The sequence below is a fragment of the Anguilla anguilla genome, chromosome 7, assembly GCF_013347855.1.
Source record: "Anguilla anguilla isolate fAngAng1 chromosome 7, fAngAng1.pri, whole genome shotgun sequence".
Taxonomy (NCBI): domain Eukaryota; kingdom Metazoa; phylum Chordata; class Actinopteri; order Anguilliformes; family Anguillidae; genus Anguilla; species Anguilla anguilla.
The window spans coordinates 29,998,809-30,017,633 of NC_049207.1; the positions used below are offsets into that span (position 1 = coordinate 29,998,809).

General features: G+C 41.2%; 1 protein-coding gene across 1 annotated transcript in view; it reads right to left on the minus strand.

Annotated features, from left to right (window-relative positions):
- The window catches only part of eea1 (early endosome antigen 1), a 273,538-nt gene that overhangs the window by 53,675 nt on the left and 201,038 nt on the right, over positions 1-18,825 (minus strand). Inside the window, exons 14-17 of the mRNA XM_035426231.1 lie at positions 12,726-12,845; positions 12,261-12,464; positions 11,744-11,944; positions 7,471-7,584 (exon numbers count right to left, since the gene is read on the minus strand). Coding sequence (XP_035282122.1) covers positions 7,471-7,584; positions 11,744-11,944; positions 12,261-12,464; positions 12,726-12,845 — 639 coding nt within the window. The remainder of the gene's footprint in view (positions 1-7,470; positions 7,585-11,743; positions 11,945-12,260; positions 12,465-12,725; positions 12,846-18,825) is intronic.

The following is an 18,825-nucleotide window of genomic DNA, read 5'->3' on the forward strand; positions in this document are numbered from 1 at the left end:
GGTTTTAGAATGTTTTTTTAGAGGATGCCTTAGGTCTAAATGGGTTAAAGCACAATTGAAGATTGAAGATGAGTGACAGAGAAGCAACAATCAGTCACTCATGGCTGGGTGGGTACTTCACAAACAGGCATTTTGCCAGCTACTAACTACCTAAGAAACCTCACATACCGCCTTAGGGTTTATTATGGATAGGGTTTCACCTTAGACACCACACATCCAATACCACACCTCATGCACTGGGAGAAGGGTGGAGCTTACCTCCCAGGAATCTGGTAAAAGGGAAGTGGTGTCAAAGGGGAAGGGGAAGCTAAGGTGAGAGCACAGGGAAGAGATGCTGTCACAGGGCTGAGGAAGATATCTTCTCTATTATCCCTTTAGAATGTACACTGGAAACCTAGTAGATAGCTAAATTAAGTCAACACCTTTCTGTAAAACAAAACCGTTAAACAACAAATCGCAGCAAGGGGTGGCTGACAACTGGCCTCACTGCAGAGAGCTGACTCTGGGTTCATCTCAGGTGGAGGTAAGCTCACCATCTCTGAGTGCAACACCCTCACCATTAGCAGTGTACATACTGACATTCACGTTTGTGCATGCATCAGCTTATGTTACCGCTGAAGCCCTATATAGCAGTGTTTCTCAACCCTGGTCCTGGGGACCCACTGCCCTGCATGTTTTAGATGTCTCCCTGTTCCAACACACCTGATTCAAATGAATGGGTCGTTATCAGGCTTCTGCAGAGCTTGATAACGACCCATTCATTTGAATCAGGTGTGTTGGAGCAGGGAAACATCTAAAACATGCAGGGCAGTGGGTCCCCAGGACCAGGGTTGATAAACACTGCTATATAGCACCAAGACTTTGGCACTTTTCTGGGTTTCCTACAGAAATAACCACACTGACCACAGACTCTGAGCCCTTAAAACATTAATTTCTGTACCTTCTGATCCCATTTCAACACACAGTATTCACAAACAACTTCACACGTCCACACAATTAAGCCCCAAACTTTGGGGATTTTGTGTTGTCTCCTTCTTCTACTTCTTATTTTTCCTGCTGATTGCATCATCACAATGCTGCAAGCCCACAAACAATATGTCTCCCCGTTGGACACTTACCTACATCTGCCAATCATTTACCTACACCAGCTAATAAAAATGTCACACACACAAAATAGACATATATCTTTTTCACCAAGAAAATTTCCAGTGAAGACAGCTAGTATGTTCGTGGCTCACTGTAAGCGTCGCGGCCTTCGAACCCCTGTACTTGTATTTCTTAAGCATGCGTATTTGCTCACTAATAATTTTATATTATTTTTCTACTTTTGCAACTGTATAATTCTTCTGAATCCTTCTGCACCAAATCTAGCTGGTCTTTCACCAAACGTATAGGCTGTATTATCACATACAATCTACACATTCAGTTAACCGGCTACATTTGCTTTCAATGGGAAAGTTTTCTAGCCGGCTAAAATATAACCAGGCCATATAGAATAAAACCGGAGCGCAGTTCTGCCTACTGGCCTGCCTTCTATAAAACCACGAGCACATGACGCGATTAAACTACCTCTTCTTTTTGCAAAGCCATTCATGCCTATTTCACTTGTTTATAACACGTTATAAACACAAGTACATGTTTATAACTTCAGGCCCTTATGCTATACTGACATTCAAATTATATCAGAATGTTCAAAAAGTTGCAAAATCTAGGCCTGCCATTAAAAGTACTGATATCAAAATTACGCCAAGTTACAATAAACAATATTGGCTATCTTACCTAACACAAATTAAACATGTTGTATTCCAAAGCAATGCTGCAACCCAATGCTTCCTAAATTATTTCAAGTAACCTGGCCCTGCGTTCTCTCTTATCATCTGAACACATTACGTGTCACGTCAAAGTATCACAAAATGGCCACATGGAAGAACAGATAATTTTTATGACTGTTTTCAACACCTGATCAACAGTTACACACAACAAATTATATGTTTATGCTTGCTTGTCAAGTTCATTTTACAAAATGTACAACCTCTTCAACATTTGCGATTGTAAAATATTCTACATGTTGCACAAACATACATACATCCATACATACATACATACAATACTTCATTGTCCCTATGACGACATTTCCCTAGCAGCATACAGAGAAGGCTAAGGGGCGGGGGATACAATGAATACATATTAAAAATTGCTATACTTAGGCCTATGACATACACATTGCATCTTACAAACCTATCCACACATATGTTTGCCCCAATGATGTACTATAAGCTTGCTATTCACATTACGTTTCACCAAATAAGTACAATAGTATGATTTCTTCTACAATGTTAAACAATAACATATCTTCTTTCTAAACATAATTTTCTGAACAAACCTATTTTATTCATGCATTTCATTCAAGATCTGCTTCCCATACACCCAAAGCACTGCATGCAGGCAGTTGTTAAAGGAGTAACATGGTGGTTTTCACACTTTCTCGGTTTTATGTGCTATTTGCACAAGAGGCATTGAAGAAACATGATGAGTAAAGTATTAAATATGTCCGTTCTTTATTTTTGGAGAAATATGCGTTTTAAATGTATCGTCCTATTTTCAGGCGGTTGAGAATGTTATCAACTTAGTGCGTCACGAGTACAGTAACCACTCCCCTTTCCACGCCCCGTAAAGAAATCTGACTGGACACACCATCCTGCTACAAGTGTGCTGTGCAGTTTACGTAGCAAACAACAAGGCTGAATCCTTCTGACGTAATTTACATAGAAACTATACACTCAGATTGCATAGTTTCACTTACTGTGGCCAAGCGGAATCGGTAACGTTTCAGAAAATATATAACTTTAGAAGGTTTCATTCAATCTTCTACTGGGGCTTGTGTCATTTATTGAGGGTGTGAACGAAAATTTCGGTGCAGCTGACTATAATCAAATGTTTTTCAGATTTACGGTTCGATTGAGCAAGTATCATTCAAAGTACATTTTTATGGGTTAGTGCTGTCCGATTGTTCTAGCTATTTCACATTAACCTTGTACGGCGATCAGTAAAGGTTTGCTCATTTCCTTGTCCTGGAAGTTCTGTGTCCTCCCCAGTCCTAACCCTACTTCCTCCTCCTTTGAATTTCATGCAATTACTGTAACTCATCCCTCAAAATTTCACATTATTGTTCTATACCGTCCTTCAGGTCCACTCGGCTCTTTCCTGGACGAGCTGGACACTCGCCTGAGCTCCCTCCCTGAGGATGGCACTCCTGCTATTCTACTGGGAGACTTCAACCTCCCACCAGAGACCTCCCAACTGTCCAGGGTTGCCTCACTCCTCCAGTCTTTCGCCCTATCCCTGTCCTCTTCCCCCCCCACACACAAGGCTGGTAACCAACTAGACCTTGTATTCACCAGAAGCTGCTCCATTCCCCAACTTACAGTGACTCCCCTCCATGTCTCGGACCACTTCTTTCTTTCTTTCTCCCTCTCCTATTTACTCCCCCTCAATTCATCCAATAGCTCACCCACAGTAACTTTCAGGAGAAATCTCTCTACTCTGTCACAATCCTCCCTCATCTCCACTGCTCTGTCTACACTTCCCCCTCCTGCGTCTTTCTCTAACCTTCCAGTTGATCTTGCCACCTCCACCTTCAACTCCTGCCTCTCCCAGTCCCTCGACTCACTCTGTCCTCTTGTCTCCAAACCAGCACGCTCGTCACCCCCCTGCCCATGGCTGACTGAGTCACTACGCTCCAGCAGAACATCACTGCGGGCTGCAGAGAGGAAGTGGAGGAAATCCCGATCCTCTGATGACCTGACCGCGTATCATACCCTGCTGGCGACTTTCACATCTGCCCTCACGTCAGCGAAAGCCTCATTTTTCCAATCTAAGATCAGTGCATGTGTCTCTAATCCACGCAAACTATTCTCCACCTTCTCTTCCCTCCTCATTCCTCCTCCACCCCCACCTCCCTCTTCCCTCTCCGCAGATGACTTTCTGGCCGCCTTTGAAGGAAAGGTGGCTACAATCCGGAACTCCTTCGCCCATCCAGTGAGCCCCCCAACCCCCCGGGACAAACCCACAGCCACACTGACCTCCTTTGAGATGCTGGAGGACTCCGATGTATTACAACTCATCACCTCTCATCGTGCAACCACCTGTCCACTTGACCCCATCCCATCTAAAGTTCTCCAATCCATTTCCAGCGAGTTCCTTCCCTATCTGTCCTCCATTGTTAATTCCTCTCTCTCCTCTGGTCATGTTCCCTCTGATTTTAAGATGGCTCGTGTTACCCCACTTCTCAAAAAACCCACCTCAGACCCCTCCGATGTAACGAATTATCGACCCGTATCGCTTCTACCCTTTCTGTCCAAAACCATTGAACGAGCAGTTCTTAAACAACTAACCTCTTTTCTCCATCAGAACAACCTGCTAGACCCTCACCAGTCTGGCTTCCGATCCGGGCACTCAACAGAGACTGCGCTCCTAGCTGTGACGGAGACACTTGCCACTGCAAGAGCCTCACGCCTCTCCTCTGTCCTGATCCTTCTTGACCTGTCTGCAGCTTTCGACACGGTCAACCATAAAATACTCCTCTCCACCTTGGCTGGGATGGGAATCGCCGGGACTGCCCTGTCTTGGTTCGCTTCCTATCTTGCAGATAGGACCAACCAGGTCACCTGGAAGGGGTCTGCCTCTGCTTCTCATCCACTTGTTACGGGAGTGCCGCAGGGATCTGTACTGGGTCCTCTGCTGTTCTCCTTATACACCAGATCTCTTGGTTCAGTTATTAATTCACATGGCTTCTCCTATCATTGTTATGCAGATGACACACAACTCTTCTTTTCTTTCCCCCCCTCAGCCACACAGGTCAATGATAAGATCTCTTCCTGCCTGGCTGACATCTCCACCTGGATGGCCAGCCACCATTTGAAGCTCAACCTCAACAAAACTGAGCTGCTCTTCTTCCCGTGCAAGACCTCCTTACTTCGTGAGCTCTCAATCACGGTTGATGGCACCACAGTGACTGCCTCTCACTCTGCCAAGAGCTTGGGGGTGGTCCTGGATGACCAACTGGACCTCAAGGAGCACATCAAGGCAACATCACGGTCCTGCAGATTCCTTCTGTACAACATCAGAAGGATTCGACCATACCTGACGACGCACTCCACCCAGCTGCTCGTCCAGGCTATGGTGACCTCTCGCCTTGATTACTGCAACTCTCTCCTGCAAGCCTGCCAGCTTGTGCCATACAGCCACTACAGATGATTCAGAATGCCGCTGCTCGACTCATCTACAACCTTCCCAAATTCTCCCACGTCACTCCTCTGCTGTGATCACTCCACTGGCTATCGGTCACCACCAGGATCCGGTTCAAAGCCCCGACCCTTGCCTACACTGCTGCCAACAGGACAGCCCCCATCTACTTGCAGGACATAACTCGATTCTATGTGCCTGCTCGACCACTCCGCTCTGCGGTAGCAGGGCGCCTTGTAACCCCTCCCACCCGCCCAAAGAGATCACAGAGCTTCTCCACCCTAGCTCCCCAGTGGTGGAATGAACTTCCCATCTCTCTCCGAACCTCCCCCTCACTACCCATCTTCCGCCGTGGCCTGAAGACTCATCTCTTCAGACTATACCTAGACTAACCACCACCACGCTGTATTTCACTCTTTTATTTAAAAAAAAAAAAAAAAAAAAAACCCCTTTCATGACACTTGTTACATGTTGCCCCATCCCAGCACTTTTTTGGTAATTTGTATTTGTCCTAATACTGTAGCTTATTCTGCCTAGTTGGCTTTGTAGAGGTTAGGTCAGAATAGTGTTCACTGTGTGAACTGTGTTCTTGGCTAGAAATAGCTGTACAAAATAAGTATTGTACCTTACTGAACCTGTGTTTAGCAGTTGTCTATGACCATGAAATGCATTTTTGTACGTCGCTTTGGATAAAAGCGTCTGCCAAGTAAATGTAATGTAATGTAATGTAAAGGCTAACAGCACAGCACCACTTAATTATTGTCACTTCTATCACCATTGTAATAAACTAAAAAAAAGGCGTCAAACTACCTTTTCTGTGAGAAATGTATTGTCGAGCTCACGCGCATACACTGCTGGCGACATCCCTACAGTCAGTCAGATTCTAAATGGATAACTCGTGACCCATAGTTTGTGCCGCTGGTTTACAGGCAAGATAATGCAAATATTTGACTAACGTTAGGTTCACTTATTAGAGTGCCTTTCAAGGACTATTAGACAATCTCTGGTTGGTCATATTCATTTATAGCTAGCTAGCTAACGTTAGCTAGCTATGTAGTTTGCTTTCATAATGTAATGTTATCAATAACGTTAGCTAGCTAGTTTGCTTTCATAAGGACGTTATAGTTGTGGTTTTATCTTAACTTGGCTGGCTAGCTAGTTAGCAAAAATTATTATTGGATATAAGTCAACGTCCTTAGCTGTGGATACTTTATATACTAAGTTAGCTAGCTTGTGAAAATTCAGTGTCCCAAGATAAGCGCGTATCATAGAGGTAGCTATGGTAACGGGGCACGGTCTGTCAATCATAGCTAACTGACAGTTCTCATTCCCACGCCCAGACAGTTCGGGTGAACTTTTATAGTGGGGAATTTAGGCTTAGAAAATACGTTTTAAAATACATTTAAATGATTGAATAATAAAAAAATTATGCACATTTGTTTTGTTGTTGCCTAAAGACAACTGGCAAGTGTCACATTCAACCACCATGTTACTCCTTTAAACATATTGTGCATTCATTACAAAATATATACATTGGTGTAAAACAGCTGTTTATTCAGCAACATTATTCCCACTATAAATGATTGCCATTTCACACTTCAATATGACATATGCTTTGAATGACCACATTCTCTTCACAGGGTAAGATGAAAAAACACAGGGCCAAGTTACTTGAAAGAATTTAGGAAGCATTGGGTAGCAGCATTGCTTTGGAATACAGCATGTTTAATTTGTGTTAGGTAAGATAGCCAATATTGTTTATTGTAACTATTGTAATTTTGATATCAGTACTTTTATTGGCAGGCCTAGATTTTGCAATACGTTAATGACTTATAGTGCCTTGTATGTCTGAGTAACTTGCCATTTTTGTATGTTGAAAACATGTTTTTTTTTTTCAGATACAGATATACCAGCACTTCCCTAGACAAACATCACTTAGGTAGGTAGTTTCACATTAACCTTCTAACCAGGAGGTTATTCATTCCTGTCTCGGGTCTCAGTTGTACCAGACAGTCCCTTATAAACTACCTGAGTGACAAACTCTATAAAAATGACTATTCACAATGCAATAATATTGTAAAATGTAGAAAACAGATTAGTTATTTTTGATAAAGCATTAAATAGAAACATTTGTCCTTACTGGGTCGGGTAGTCATTCACAGTACCAGAAGTTGCTGCACCAGCTGTCAGGTGCTGCCACTGTTAGACTCTGTGACACAGACATACCTGCTGTTTGTCCTGCAGTGCAAGCTGGGCTGTCTCCAAGTGGTTTTGCAGGTCCACCCTTTGGTTGGTCTTGGCTGCCTCAGTGGACAAAAGTAATTCAGTCTTGACTTTGAGCTGTAAAACACCAGATGGGGTTCAGCCCAGGCCTTTTGGTTTTAAATGGACTTAAAAACACTTTGATAAGACATTAGGTGTAGTACAGTCTTTATTATTGGGAAAGAGTTAGTGTAAATTAGTATTTGGTAGGAGTATAATAATAATGAGTATAATATTGTCTTGACAAGAAATTGTTTGCGCAGAAGGGATTAACTAGATTTAGAGTTTCAGGATAAACTGTTTGCATGTGATTGCACTGTCTAATGCGATGTGTATTTATGTATTATCTTGTGTGGTACCGTATGATAAGGTTCAAAACAAGTCTTCCCTACAGAAAAACAAACAAGTAATAGATTATGATGACTGCATTGCATGGTCAAGGTAACCTGCATGTAAGTTTTTGATTGCCCTTAGAGTCTGTTATCAGAGTTGTGTCGATGATAGTCAAGGAAGCCATTAAGAGGCTGAGAAAAAAAAAAAAAACAGTGAGAGACATAGGCCAAACCTTAGAATTGCCTAAATCAACTGTTTGGAACATAATTACGAAGAAAGAGTACTGGTGAGTTCAGTAATCGCAAAGGGCCTGGTAGGCCAAGGAAGATATCTACAGTTAATGACTGAAGAATTTTCACCATAATGAAGAAAAACCCTCAGACACATGTCTGACAGATCAGAAACACTCTGGAGACTGGCATGTGTTACTGACAACTGTCCGCAAAAGACTTCACGAACTTCACGAGGGTACATGGCAAGATTCAAACTACTAGTTAGCCGCAAAACAGGATCGCCAGGTTACAGTTTTCTGAGAGTACCTAAAAGAGCCTGCAGAGTTCTGGAAAAAATGTTTTTGGACAGATCAGACCAAGATTGACTTGATGGCAAGAGCAAAGTGTGGAGGCCAAAAGGAACTGCCCAAGATCCAAAGCACCCCCACTCATCTGTGAAAAATGGGGATGCTTTGGATCTTGGTTTGGGCATGCTACCACAGGACTGGCTCCCTTTTTTTCAATGACAATGTAACTACTACTGATAGTAGCAGCAGAATTAATTGTGATGCATACAGTGGCATTAATCTGCTCAAGTTCAAGCAAATGCCTCAAAATCCATTGTATGGCACTCCATCCAACAGCAAGACAATGCTGTAAACATGCTGCTTTGTAAACAAAGCCCCAATATACTACTAAAGCAAAAATTAGTTTTTCAAAGTCAAAAATAGGAAAATTCTCAAATTGCCAAGTCAATGATCCGATCTGAATCCAACTGAATGTGTTTCGTATACCGAAGAAAGAAGACAACTAGCCTCTGAAACAAGCAGGAGCTGAAGATGGCTGCAGTACAGGCCCGCATCACCAGAGAAGATACTCAGCACCTGGTGATGTTTATGGGTCACAGACTTCAAGCAGTAATTGCATACAAAGGATGTGTGACAAAACATGAGTCCTTTAATTTACAGAAGCTTAATATGTCCCAAGAATTAAGGTACCCTGATATAAAGGGACTATGTATAAAAAGTGGTGTAATGTCTACATGGTGAAACCAAAGGGTGTAAAAATTCCCTTTATTAAGAGCTGAGAATCTGCACCTTAACCACACATGAATCTAAAGTTTTGAGTAAAGACCTAAATTAAGGGGGGAAAAAAAACCTTATGAAGCTCACTGTATTGTTAGAATATGGCACTAATTTAAAAAATATTAATAAAAATCTTAATAAAACTAAGAGAACTGAGAATGAACACATAATACATTTATATAATACATTTGTTAAGCCTATGTATAGTAAAGATTAATAGAGGAGGCTGTAAAAGCAGTGGCGTGTCCAGACAAATTTAGTAGTGGGGGCACAAGTGGAGCACAGAACCAAACAGGGGTGGACATAAAAGCAATAATAAATTTGACATTCACACAGATAATATAATCACGTATCTCTCTGTTGTTAGAGCCTAAGTCCACTTCTCTTGTTACTCCGTATACCACTCAAATCCACATATAGTAACTTAACTTTTAAAAAATGAGTGAACTAAATCATGCACCCTACTTTTTTAGGTTAACGTTAGCTGACTGACTGTCAATCACCATCATTTAACAATACAAAATGAGATGAGAACCACAAGCTTTAGCCTAGCTGTTAGCTTTCGTCATTTTGTTACAGAATCAGTCATATTTTTTGTAACGTTAAAGTTATGCATTCACACATGCAAAACAGTTAACTAATGATAATTAAAAGGACATTACATTCAAGCTGCTTAATTTAACGTTAACGTTACAGAATAAAACACACAACTGAGAATGCTAGAACGGAATTCTGTCCTGCTAACCTAATGTTAACCGCTAGCTCATTCCAGCTAGCGATAGCTAACTAGTCTAGGTGTCTGGTACTAATGTTAACGATATATCAACTTCAGCTATCATCTTTCTTTTTGTTACTTAACTAGTTTTATTTCATCAAACTAAACAAACATGATGATTTAACAAAGGTAACGTTAACTTACCTGGCTGTTCAAGTGACCATCAGATGTGGTGGTGCCAGGGCTCAAAATTAACTTTTTTACTTGGTAGCTTCAAAAAGTTAGGAGCACCAGCAAAAATTTAGGAGTACCCACCAAAATGTAAGGAGCACCAACAATATATGTAATAGATTTTTTTATTGATAAAAACGACAATATAACAGTACGGTTTACATGTAACATAAAACGGTGAAAGTAGCCTTAAAACTGCATGGTAGGCCACCACTGGGGCTTTACGCAATATCCTGGTATCTGCTCTTACGCCGATGACGTTGGCACATGACTTGTCATACAAGTCACACAAGCATAAACACTGCTCACTGAATAATGAAATAAACGAGACAAAGTTTTAAAAAATGATACCATGTCATTCTACAGTCAATATCTGGGACTAAATATTGAATAAATACACAGCCTTACAATTGGTTTTACACGTAGTGATGTCCCTTTTGAGACTGAGTGGTCATACATTGTCTTGACAATCCGTTTGTGAAATGTATGCGCATCTGTGATGCCTGGGTACCTTCAAAAATAGCTGTGCGTAATACCACACCTGTTGTTTACGGCGTTGTCGCCCTTTTTAGTACAGTCTGGCTTGATTGACAATTCACTTATTCAGTAGGTGAGAGTATAAGCTTTCTAACGATATATAACATGTCTAATTTTACTTTTGGAATAGCGTTTTTAGGTCAACGTAATCGAAAATTTTCTTATCATCGCATTCACTTATGCATTCACTCTGTGGTAGCAGTAAAAGATGCTGCACTTAACGAAACGTTGTCAACAATTTTTCATAATTTCTTGGAAAATACTATTATTATTGAGGACTTCTGGGCATAGATAAGCCATATGTTTGCTGATAGACCTAGCTGACATTGTTTCAAAATACTTCGGTTATATACGTTATTTTTGAAATTGAGTGTCTTTAAATAGGTTAGTGGTATTATATAATGTGGATATTTCACACTGTAATGTAAGCGTTAGTTAGGAGTATAATAGTTGTTGTGAAGCATGCAACAGTGATGACGTGAGAGTTGGAACATTGCCAAAACGTGGTGGACGGTTGAAAATTGTTTTCATGTCGTCCCATCCCCATACAAGAAAACATAAGAGAGCTCAGAGTATAGAAATACAGACAAGAGTTAATTATTACACATTTAGGTACTGTACCGCATTGTGTGTCAGAGTTTATAACTCTGAAATGTAAATAACATTTGATTTCCATTGCAGAATGAATGCTACAAGTGTGTTCAGCTGTTATATCTACAAAAGGTGGCTACTATGATCTTTGATGAGTCAAGAAATTTGGATAAATTGTGTTAAACAGAACGATTCCATGATTTCTTTTTTTTTAAAATCTCAAATTGTTTATTTGTTCTATGCTTTAATTTCAGAGTGCATTGAGACAACTGTGTAAATTTCAATAAAAACTGGAAAAATGGAGGTGTTCTAAAACTTTTGACCGGTAGTGTATAAATAAGGAATAGACCCGATTTTGAATAATACATGTGGCATGTGAAATTATGGGATGTGTTTTACATCTTGATGTTGGTGGGGTATTTGACACATGCGAAGTAATAAGACAATAAATATGAAGCATTATTTCCTGTGGGTGAGGCTGCATGGATCTTTCTGGTGGGTCTACAGGTGTAACAGTGTCTGAAGGAACGTACCTGAGTGTCCAGATGGGCGACCCTCTCTTTACTCTCGGTCAGCTGGATGCTGAGGTCAGTGATGGAGGTCTCCAAGGCATGGCAGCGGTCCTGTGCTGAGCGCAGGTGGGTTTTCTGCTCCTGAACCTGCTCATGGAGGTTCTCTTGTGCCTGCTTGTGGCTCTCCGATTGATTCCTCATGTTATCCGTCAACTGCACAACCTAAAAATAATCTCACAGAAGCCAGATCTGATAGCTTCTCAGGTATGAAAACATGCCAAAAAAGTCAAAATTTCAGCAGAAATTCTGATTTTAGTGCACATTTCCTCATAAATTAAGGTTAAAAAAAATGCAATGATGACTCGTGGGCATTTGTGGTGTTCAGTGACAAACTCTTTCATTTCACTCAAATACATTTGCATATTTTATACTTATACTTCTCTGCTATTGCATCCAAGAGTGCAAATGGCATATTCGGTACTGGGGAAAGAGTGTGTGTGTGTGTCTGCGTGTCTGTACAGTATGTGTGTAAGAGTACCTGCTCCTGAAGGGTATGGTTCTTTTCTTGTAGCTGGTTGAGAAGAGCGGTCTCTCCTTCTCCTGCCTGTATCTTGGCACACAGGTCCTCCCTTTCAGCCTCCAGCTGGCTGATACTGTCTCTGCTTTTCTGCAGCAGAGCCTCCAGGTTCTGGATCTTCTGGTCCTTATCTCCAATCTGTCGCAACACCTGCTCCAGGTCATTCTGGAACAGTGGCAGGTATTCACCCAAATTAACATACATACGTGCTCAAGGGCATTCCACCACGCAGCAGAAGAGCTACCCTCACACGTGCACAAGCGAACACACATGCACACACTTGCTCAATTCTAGACACAATAGGAATGTGAAAAATCTGAGTAATTATCCCCTTTCTTAACAGTACAATTAATCAATTTGGATTCTGATAATCAGTCAGAATAGGACTATATGGTCATATTGACAATAACCACTACAATCTGGTACCTGAGCTTCCCTCAGCTTGGCGCTGGTGCTCTGGTGCAGAGCCTGGACCTCCTGGTAGCTCTGCCGGGCCTTGTCCAACTGGTGCTGCAGGTCCAAGGACTTGCTCACATTCTCCTTCAGCTGGGCGAGTAAAACGCAAAGAAGATTAACTCCACAGCCTGACCGCTTGCAACTAGGGGATGGCGATTTTCAACTTTTTCACAGATCGAATGACCGAATAATGTGCTAGATTTCAAATCAATTCCTAGCATGGGGAAGAATCTATTTTTAGAACGCATCTTGGCCATGTTTGTTCACCGGCAGCAACTGCCATTTTTAAATACCACAACAGCAAGACAGAGCAACGTTAACTAGCGAGTTCTACAGTCAATATCTGGGACTAAATATTGAATAAATATACAAACTTGGTTTTACGCGTAGAGATGTCCCTTTTGAGACTGAGTGGTCATATATTGTCTTGGACAATCTGTTTGTGAAATATACGTGCCTTTGTCCTGCCTGGGTACCTTCCAAAATAGCTGTACGTAATACCATACGTGTTGTTCACGGTGTTGTCGCCTTTATAGTACAGTCTGGCTTAATTGAAAATGAATATGTTCAGCAGGAAAGAGTATAAGCTTTCTAACGATGTATAACGTATCTAATTTTGCTTTTGGAATAGTGTTTTATAGGTCAGTGTAACCAAACATTTTGTTATCATCGCATTCACTTACGCATTCACTCTGTGATAGCAGTAAAAGATGCTGCACCTAACGAAACGTTGTCAATGATTTTTCGTAATTTCTTGGAAAATACTATTATTATTGAGGACTTCTGCGCATAACTAAGCCATATGTTTGCTGATAGACCTATCTGACATCGTTTTCTGGAGCAAAACAGAAGTGGATAGAACTGTCATTGATTTACTGTCTCTGTCTCTATCTACTGAACACAGATAAAATGTCACCATTGCTATGTAAGTATTACTGCTCAAATATTTCGGTTATATACGTTATTTTTGACATTGAGTGTCTTTAAATAAGTTAGTGGTATTATATAATGTGGATATTTCACACTGCAATGTTTGCGTTAGTTAGTAGTGTAATAGTTTTTGTGATGCATGCAACAGTGATGACGAGAGTGTTGGAACATTGCCAAAACGTGGTGGACGGTGCAAATTGCTTTCATATCATCCCATTCCCATACATGAAAACAGACGAGAGTAAAGAGTATAGAAATACATACAAGAGTTAATTATTACACATTTTGGACACTTTACTCCTCCCATGACTCCTCCTACCTTCACGGGTTTATTGTGTAATGGAGAAGCGCAACAGGCAACACGGCACGGGTAGGATACGAATGCTTGCCATCCTGTACCGTGCCGTGGAGAAGTGCCATAAGTTTGAATGCAATCTTTAGGTAGGCCAGTCCTTGTCATAAATTAGTCTGACCCCGCTTCCCCTCTCTCCTAAACCTTAACTCAGCATCACCCAATCAGAGCAAACGTTCTCAAGCCATGCTGGGTAAGGTATTTAAGATGGCCACAGGAAAAAGTTGTTTGTGTTGCGTTTGGTTTTCGAGCCTTGAAGAAGAAGAGATTTCCTCTATTTATTTTGGTGGTGGTACCTTGCTTTTGTGCTCGCAGCTGGTTTCCTTTCATTCTGTGGCACTTATACTGGAAGTGGGTGATACTTTGGCAAGGTCTGGCTTATCCGTCTCTCTCTCTCTCTTTACTGGTATTTCTAGTTCAATTGTTTAATGTTTTGTTGTATGTCTTCTGTTTTGTAATTTAGAAGTAGTGAGCCTGCATTCAATAAAGAATGTATGATTTAAATGTATTAATATAATTGACTGCTTCCAGTTAAATTCAATTATTTAGTCTTGGAACCTGATATATGGCTTGTTTTGACTTGTTGGTTGATTCCACCAGTTTTCTGTAGACTCGCCTAGAGAAGAATTTGGCGATTTAATAGATAATTCTCATTTTCAATAATAATAATAAAATTAATTCACATAAAATATATTTTACATGTAGGTTAAGTGAGGGGTTCTAGCACTATCACTTGTGTTCAGTATTCAGAGTGCTGAACATCTTAACAAGGGAATTGACTGTTGGAACCACTGGATTCAGAAAATAAACATATTCTTAAAGGGGAATTGCACTTATAGCACTTCTGGGCTCATTTTCACACCTACCTAGAGTTTTGTGTGCATCCCAGATGGTTTTTATGTTGCTTGCTTCAATATTTAGATATTTGTAGATTTTTGATTCCCATGTGAGCAAACCCCCCCCCCCCCCATCCAATAGAAGCCCATTCAACATCAAACTCCACGTGTGTTTACTCATTGTAAACACACGTCCCTGCTTCTCATGACTGATATCGTCCTTCTAATGAATTTGTCGCCCTTCATTTTTCGATTAGTTATTTCATTTTAAATTTCTAACGTTAGAAACAAAGACCTATTTTTTTTAGCAGAAGTCCACATAGTAGTACGGTTTCCGGTTTTTTCTTCAATTTCGTTTCGCGGCAAAATTGAGAAGAAGTGAAGCAAAACATTCCGTTAAGGCTCATGCAGATATTGACAGACTATGTCATAAAAGTTCTAGGCATTATTTCGATTGTCACTCTTGCTAACTTCAATCATGTGTCAGAGATGTAACGTTACAGTCTAGTAGTTTAGCTGATGTGCCAAGCCCTATACCTCTGTGTTCAAAACAGGATTTTACGGTAACGTTACACTCAGCGAGACACATGCATAGACTACCACACATGAACACCAGTCGTCAAAACTAGGATTTCCATTAGCTAACAATAATGTTATGCTATCCACTGACATTCCTACGGTATACAGCCAACACACTTACATTTCCGAGAGAGTCCCGTTTGGACCATCCGGTGTGGAATGTCATTTCCAATTGATCCTTGGCATTCGGAACAAAGTCTCCAAGACTCCGGGGTTGCTGACAGCCGAGAAATCAAGTGCCTTGTCGCTAGGGTTGCCACCCGTCCCGTATAATACGGGATCGTCCCAGAGTAAATGCTACGTCCCGTATTGATTCAATACGGGACGCAGTTTGTCCCGTATTTTCATGCATGTCGTTTCATATATAACACTAGGTCTTCAACGTGCTGAGAATAACATTCAAACCAGTTTTCAAAGCGGAGTTGAGAAGTGTAATTTTACTGGTGGTGACTGTGAGCTCCAGACAGATAGGCTCAGCCTCTGCGCGCTGCTGCATGAGAGTGCACGTTACGTCAGTGTCATCATTGCTGCCTCACTGATTACCTTGGGAAGTGAAGTGCCTCGCTGTTTTTTTTCTGCAAGTGCGCACTGGGTGAAAAAAAAAATTGTACCCCAAATCAGCCTGCAAATTAGCCAGCTCTTCTTCTGTGTATTCCGGCTTGAATCGATAGGGAACAACAATCCCATGATCAAAAACAAAATCTCCTTCGTCCTCAGACATTTTCGGTTTCACTAGCTAGTAGTAACAACACGACCAACCTAGTGTTATTGTCTGCAGGTACGCCCACATCAGAAGTCGCGCAATGATATACATCCTCGAGTTCGACACTAAACTGCCAGGATCTACTTCCTGCATTTGTGAAGGAAAGCAACAAAACAGTGTAAAATATTAACATAATGAAATAACTAATCGAAAAATGAAGGGCGACGAATTCATTAGAAGGATATTAACAGTTACGAGAAGCAGGGATGTGTGTTTACAATGAGTCTAACGTGGAGCCTGATGTTGAATGGGCTTCAATTGGATGGGGGGGGGGGGGGGGGTTTGCTCACACAAGAATCAAAAACCTACAAATATCTAAATATTGAAGCAAGCAACCTAAAAACCGTCTGGGATGCAGACAAAACTCTGGGTAGGTGTGAAAATTAGCCCAGAAGTGTTATAAAGTGCAATTCCCCTTTAACTAATCCTGGCTTGTCCCAAAGAATAAATGGTAAATGGACTGCATTTATATAGCGCTTTTATCCAAAGCGCTTTACAATTGATGCCTCTCATTCACACACACACTCGCACACCAACGGTGAAAGGCTGCCACGCAAGGTACCAATCAGCTCGTTGGGAGCAATTAGGGGTTAGGTGTCTTGCTCAGGGACACTTTGACACACCCAGGGCGGGGGATCGAATCGGCAACCCTCCGACTGACAGACAACCACTCTTACCTCCTGAGCTATGTCGCCCCGACATAAATAGAAAAAGCCCCTGGGTTTTAAGTGGGGTTAAGGGGTTTTAAACTAAGGCTGCCTGGATGACCCAAAATGTCCTTTTACTAAATTCGGATAAGATAGTCAAATTTTTATTTCAATTGAGATGGCTCCACTGTTGCAAACAATGAAGTTGTTAAAACCTTGGTGTGACTACCAATCTCTCCTTTCTGGCCCACATTTTTCACCACTGAAGTGTAACCAAAATAAAAATGTATTGTCCCTGCATGATGCCAAAAAGGCTCATGCTTTTATAAACCTTTTGGCAAGACTACTGTATTTGTTGTGACTTTGGTTAATTTTAGACAGGTGTGAAACAGGAAGTTCATTGCATGTAGCATTTCAATTATTTACGTTGTGTCATATTTTGATATTGCTATATTTGCATAGGTCGTAATTGACAACTGTGTTAGCCTTTGTTAATAATGATCAGCATATATTTATTGCAGGCTAGCAAAAGTTAGTATACAGGCATTGTTGGCACACCCTGGGTAGTGTTAGTGTAGTGGCTTGTAGTGGCATGCTTTGTTCGAAGTCATACCACTCACAATGACATGGGGTGTTTTTCAAGAGTTTTGCAAAATTCTCTAATGCGGGCATGTCACATGCTATGTTATGATTTGCAGCAATGCACAATTTAGACATTTTGGATAGATTAGGGGACTAAGGGACACCAGGGTACACTGATTACTTTTTGCTTCATAGATCTTTAGAAATTCTGCATCATAACACATTTGCACACCTGGGGTCATAAAGATCCATGACATGTATAGTTTTTACCTGTTTTATACGTGATCCCTTAGTACATGTGACCTCCACTGGCTGCCTGTTATGGCTTGCATCAAATTTAAGACTTTGGTGCTTGCATACCAGGCAGCTAAGGGGTCAGCACCAGGATACATCCAGAGGATCATCAGACCCTACACACCAGCCAGACCTCTCCGTTCTGCCACCTCTGGACGCTTGGCACCTCCCCCTCTTCGTGTCTGTACTTCCCGCTCGCGTCTGCTGTCTGTCCTGGCCCCTCGCTGGTGGAATGACCTCCCCGTGGCGGTCAGAACAGCAGAGAATCTGACTACCTTCAAACGCAGACTAAAGACTCATCTCTTCAGGCTGCACCTCTCCCCACCCCTCCCTAGCCTATAGTTTAGCTCAATGTACCTAGTTAGGCCAATGCGATCACGTTAGTTTTTATTTGGCAGGATTGTTTTTGTCTGATTCTTATTAGGCAAATGTGATTTCAGTGCTAGTTTGTACTTGGCAGGATTGTTTGTTGTTTGCTGAACAGGTTACCCTACAGGGTTGGAGTCCTGATCTACGTGGTCACTTCTGGCACTACAATCTTTACTTCAATTTACTTCAAGTGTTTTTCTTTTGCGCCTCTGCACCTTGAACAGATGCACTTGTTGTACGTCGCTCTGGATAAGAGCGTCTGCTAAATGCCTGTAATGTAATGTAACGTAATGTAATGTAGTATTTCATTTAAAACTAAAAGAGAACAACTTCATTTTTGCCAAGATTTGTGCATTTGTGGCACTTTATTTCAACATAAATTATGAATATAAACTAATCTAAGTATTGAAAATGTTACAAGTGTCTTGCTGCATTTAAGCCATTTTCCAAGTTTCCATGATGCTCACATCTGGAGTTATAAAGCCTTAACCCCTTAGAGCACATGCTAAATCTTGCCAATCCTTGCCCATTTAGGGGGTACCCTATTTAAAGCTTTATAACTCCAGATGTGAACAACACATAGACTTGAAAAATGGCTTAAATGAAGCAAGACATTTGTATTTATTTCTAAATAAATAGAAATAAAGCGCCACAAATGCAATTGTCTAGACAAAAAATAAAAAATGAATTCGTACTTTTTTTTGTTTGCAACAGAATA